Source organism: Aplysia californica, unplaced genomic scaffold (assembly GCF_000002075.1).
Source record: "Aplysia californica isolate F4 #8 unplaced genomic scaffold, AplCal3.0 scaffold01048, whole genome shotgun sequence".
Taxonomy (NCBI): Eukaryota; Metazoa; Mollusca; class Gastropoda; order Aplysiida; family Aplysiidae; genus Aplysia; species Aplysia californica.
Window position 1 is genome coordinate 207352 of NW_004798318.1, and position 5025 is coordinate 212376.

General features: G+C 44.0%; 1 protein-coding gene across 1 annotated transcript in view; it reads left to right on the forward strand.

Moving 5' to 3' along the window:
• LOC101860459 overlaps positions 1–4486 on the forward strand; it is a gene marked incomplete at its 3' end in the record, with an annotated part of 23087 nt that extends 18601 nt beyond the window's left edge. Inside the window, 2 exon segments of the mRNA XM_005111364.3 lie at positions 2359–2493; positions 4365–4486. Coding sequence (XP_005111421.2) covers positions 2359–2493; positions 4365–4465 — 236 coding nt within the window.
• Between the last annotated feature and the right edge of the window lie 539 nt (positions 4487–5025).

Consider the following 5025-nt stretch of genomic DNA (forward strand, 5'->3'; position numbering starts at 1 on the left):
GTGAGGTTGCCCAAATAGACAGCATTTGTGGAGTTGATATAACCTGAAAAGTGGGTGAATATTATGGGCTTTGCCAAGGAGCCAAATGTCATAGAGGCATGTTCACGGTTTCCAAGACGATCGAGGAATCATGAACACATTGTTATCCTCTGATAGCTCTGCGAACAGGAAAATGGTACAGTCGTAGATGAAGATCTGCCTTGAGAATGTGGACCGTTGAGATGTAAGTGAGTCATTGCTGCAGATATCGTCTACGAACAGAAGTCTCATGGGGCTCATCTACTGAATCCTGCACCCTGGTGACGTTTAAAGGGGTGTGAATGGTGTGTGTTTGACCTGAAATGGTCGTTTTGTCTGGGAATTTTAAGTTCCGATTCTCTACAGGTCTTAAGGGATGGACTCTTTCCATTTTTGACATCAAAGACGGCCTTAAGGGCACTTGAACATTATTTCCCTACCTTGTGAGAAACTTACGAAAGGAGTCGGTGGTGAGGAAATATTCAATATAAAGAGCTCTCTGCTCTTTACTAATCTGAACCATGATTGCAGCAGGCAAAGGACTCTTAAGGGGGCGGGGGGGGGGGGTGCTACACCCCCAAAATCAAAATTCGACTCAAAATCATGGCTTTAAGTTGTAGGCATATTTAGCTTCCTCAGCTTCTCCTACAACTATTTCATGGCATAAGAACCCCCAAAATCCGTAATTTTTCCCATATTGGGCATGTTTGTAACCGCCATTTCCTCATAAAGTCAGTATTTTATTTTTCTTTATTGGCCTTTTTCTCAAAATGCGACTTTTCTCTATACTTTTTTTTATTAACTCCACCATTTTTCATCCAATCTTCATGAAATTTTCACAGAATGAAGAGAAGAGGTAATACTAAAAATTTGTCTGTTGAATTTTTTATATATGAAATAGATTTTTGTTGGTGGTGTCTGGAGTGTGGATTTTCACGGATTTTTCGCAAACTTGAATGCTACCTCAGGAAAAGATTCATTAAAAATTTTCTAATTCGATTAGGAAAAAAAACAACAGACTAATTTTTAGATCTAATGTTTGTAAACATGCATGAAAAAAACCAATCAATTTCCATGAGCGATAAGTGCGGTATTCATTACGTAAGACACGTCAATAAAATCCAATATGGCGGCGTATCCATTGAAACGAAACTTTTTTCTCAAATTTGATTGCGGATTTAAAGACTCCTTACTATGCTTGTTATATGTGGGAAATTTGGTAAAATTCGGTCATGTAATAAGCGAGATGGCCTCCAGGTGCAGCCCCCCCCCTTAAGAAAAACTATCCTCAAACTTATGTTAGCCTGTTAGACTACTGTAATATATCTCAATGGTTGGGATTTTTAGTGGTAGGCCTTATGTGAACTAGTGCGTCATGCTACAAAAAATGGGGACATAGATGAAAATGGGTTTTGTAGAGCAAAACTGTTCTGTGAATTTATCAAAAATGTATATCAGACAAATTCCTTTTGACTTCCAAAATTTGTCTGCAAATTTGAAACACAAAACTTCAGTGTTGAGAAAAAGTCTATCAAAAAAAGTTGTACAGTGTTGAGAAAAATGCTATCAAAAAAAGTTGTACAGTGTTGTTGGTGTTTTTTTGTTCACCCTGAATTGTGTAGAGTTTGGTGAGGGGTGTCAATTAGTCCTGGTCTCGTGCCTTTTCTCGGAACAGTTACAGATTTGAAGAATTAAATATTTGTAGTAATAATATAATGCCCTGCTCGAAATAACAGTTTCTTTTGACATACGACAATGCCATGATTTGTAAAGCCCCCATGGATGGTTGGGCGGTGCTCTGGTGCGATTTACGACTTTTCTATCAATCGAGCATAATTATTTTCCTTTTCTCCCTTCCTTCGTGTCTCTACACGCCACTCTCTAGTAACACATCCGTTCTCCGGCACCTTCATGACCTGTTGGTAGTGCAAGTACCGTGAAACTGTCAGTGAAATGAAATGAAAGTTTTTCCCTGCGGTACAAGGTCGTTATTGTGTCCACATTCTGCTCTATATTTTCAAAAAACACAAACAAACTAACCGAAAAAAACACTCAAAGAAAACAAAAAATACGAGCTGTCGAATAAAACGCAAAGTGACATAATTTGTATATGATATTAATACGTATGTATCGTTACGCCAATGCTTGTTTTTCTACCAATATTTTTATGAAAAGCAAACAAAGACAAAGACAAAGGAAACAAACCAGAAAACAAACAAACAAACAAACAAACAAACATACAAACATACAAACACTACCACACTCGCCCCTTAACCCTCCGTACTCCTCCCCCCTTCACCCTTCCCCACCCACCTCCAACCGTCTGTGTTCCTGTATCAGATGATGACGAAGAATGGTCCCTGACCCCCATAATGATAGCCGCCCTGGTCCTGATAGTCCTGGTCATTCTCACCAGTCTGGTCGTCCTCGCCTGCTTGTGCCGGGTCTACATGCAGACCAACAAGACCCTGAAAGGTGAGCTCTTTGTGTTCTTCATGCAGACCAACAGAACTCTGAAAGGTGAGCTCTTTGTTCTCTCCCGCTAGGCACAATCTAGATTCTGAAATGTGTGCATGTGTGGCGTCCTTCTGATGCCAAGCGCTAGTCAAAGTCATGACGTGGTCACGCATTATGTATTGGCCCCTGAAGCTGAGGACGAGCCGTCATAATCCTTTCACCTGTTGTTATTGTGAGTCCCTCCAATGTCCGATCATGTTAAGTAGTTCCCACCCTCCAATGTCCGATCATGTTGGGTAGGTCCCACCCTCCAATGTCCCATCATGTTGGGTAGGTCCCACCCTCCAATGTCCCATCATGTTGGGTAGGTCCCACCCTCCAATGTCCGATCATGTTGGGTAGGTCCCACCCTCCAATGTCCCATCATGTTGGGTAGGTCCCACCCTCCAATGTCCCATCATGTTGGGTAGGTCCCACCCACTGTTGTTTACCCAAGTTGACCACCCGGTAACAATAAATGTTCAGCGGATGGTGAAGGAAGCGTGTGGTCCGTCCTAACCTACAAGCCCCGCCCACAACTCACACAAAAATCGTAAGTGAGGTGACCGGTCACTGTTTACCCAGTCTTGAACAATGGACGTGAACATGAACTTGTGCCAGAAGCGTCGCTCGTTCTCCGAGTGGTGGCGACCCATTAGTTTAGTTTACCTTGTGTTCCTCGTCTGACACATTTCGTTTTGTTTTACCCTCGCACACTGTCTTCCTCATTTGATATACTTTGTAGAATAATTATAACATTTATTACAACACTCTCTAGACTTCATCTCTCTGCGTGCTCAAAAATGTTTCACACATTCAAAGAAATCCAGCCGCCGATGACGTCATCAATGTAAAAATGTAACCCATGTCCGGAGCCTGCAACGAACTCCAGTTGGGATCTCAGAAGGAAATCTTTTTTTGAAAAAACATCAATGTTGATTAGCTAAACGGCAGACCAGTAGCATCGGTGGCCAAGTGGTTAGGCTACCCAACTCGTAATCGCGAGATTGTGGGTACGGAAGTTCGAGCCTCAGCTCGGTCCGACGTTGTGTACTTGGGAAAGGTACTTTACACGAATTTCCCGCTCGACTCGGTCCTTTCGGAGATGGACGTTAAACTCGTAGGTCCCGCCTCTTAAATAAGCTAATAGTGTTGATAGGGGCGTTAAGCCTGTACCATTTCACCATTTCTCACCCACGGCTGCCCTAAGCCTGTAACCACCTCCTGTTGATACCTCAAAAGGGAATGGTTTGTTTTCTTCGTGTCCACCAATCCTGCCTAAGACGTCCACCTGTCTTACATTTCCACCTGTCTTAAACGTCCACCTGTCTTACCACCTGTCTTAGACGGCCACCTGTCTTATCACCTGTCTGAGACGGTCACTTGTCTTAGACGGCCACCTGTCTTATCACTTGTCTTAGACGTCCACCTGTCTTACCACCTGTCTTATACCGCCACCTGTCTTAGGCGTCCACCTGTCTTAGACGTCCACATGTCTTAGACGTCCACCTGTCTTACCACCTGTCTTATACCGCCACCTGTCTTAGGCGTCCACATGTCTTAGACGTCCACCTGTCTTAGACGTCCACCTGTCTTAGACCGTCACCTGTCTTAGACGTCCACCTGTCTTAGACGTCCACCTGTCTTAGACGTCCACCTGTCTTAGACGTCCACCTGTCTTAGGCGTCCACCTGTCTTAGACGGACACCTGTCTTACCACCTGTCTTAGACGTCCATCTGTCTTAGACGTCCACCTGTCTTACCACCTGTCTTAGACGTCCACCTGTCTTAGACGTCCGCCTGTCTTAGACGGTCACCTGTCTTAGACGGCCACTTGTTTCCCTTCCCAGAGCAACAGCCCAGGTACGAACAGGCCAGCCGAGAGAAAAGCAGAAACGATAAACCCGACAGAAAGGAGAAAGAGGAAGACGAAAGTAAGACGTACATGTAGAGTGAGATGGAGAGTGGCCGTGTAAGTTCGGATATATAATCTGTGATATCGTGTTGGATCGGGTCGGATCGTATCGAGTCGAGTCGTGTCATGTCATGTCGTGTCGTGTCATATCATGTCGTGTCGTGTCGTGTCATATCATGTCGTGTCGTGTCGTGTCGTGTCGTGTCGTGTCGTGTCGTGTCGTGTCGTGTCTTGTCATGTCGTGTCGTGTCGTGTCGTGTCGTATCGTGTCGTGTCGACCGAAGATTTCTCCACAGTAGATTTGTAATCTTCCTTCCCTTTGTCAGTGCTCTCATGGCTGCAACTGTCAGCATCGCAGTTTGACCTTGGAAAGGGATTTTTTCATCATCTTTATCGTCATTATCACATGTGTGTTAGTTTGTGTGAGTGTGTGTGTCTGTGTGTTTATTATGTTTGTGTGAGTGTGTGTGTGTGTGTGTGTGTGTGTGTGAGTGTGTGTGTCTGTGTGTTTATTATGTTTGTGTGAGTGTGTGTGTGTGTGTGTGTGTGTGTGTGAGTGTGTGTGTCTGTGTGTTTATTATGTTTGTGTGAGTGTG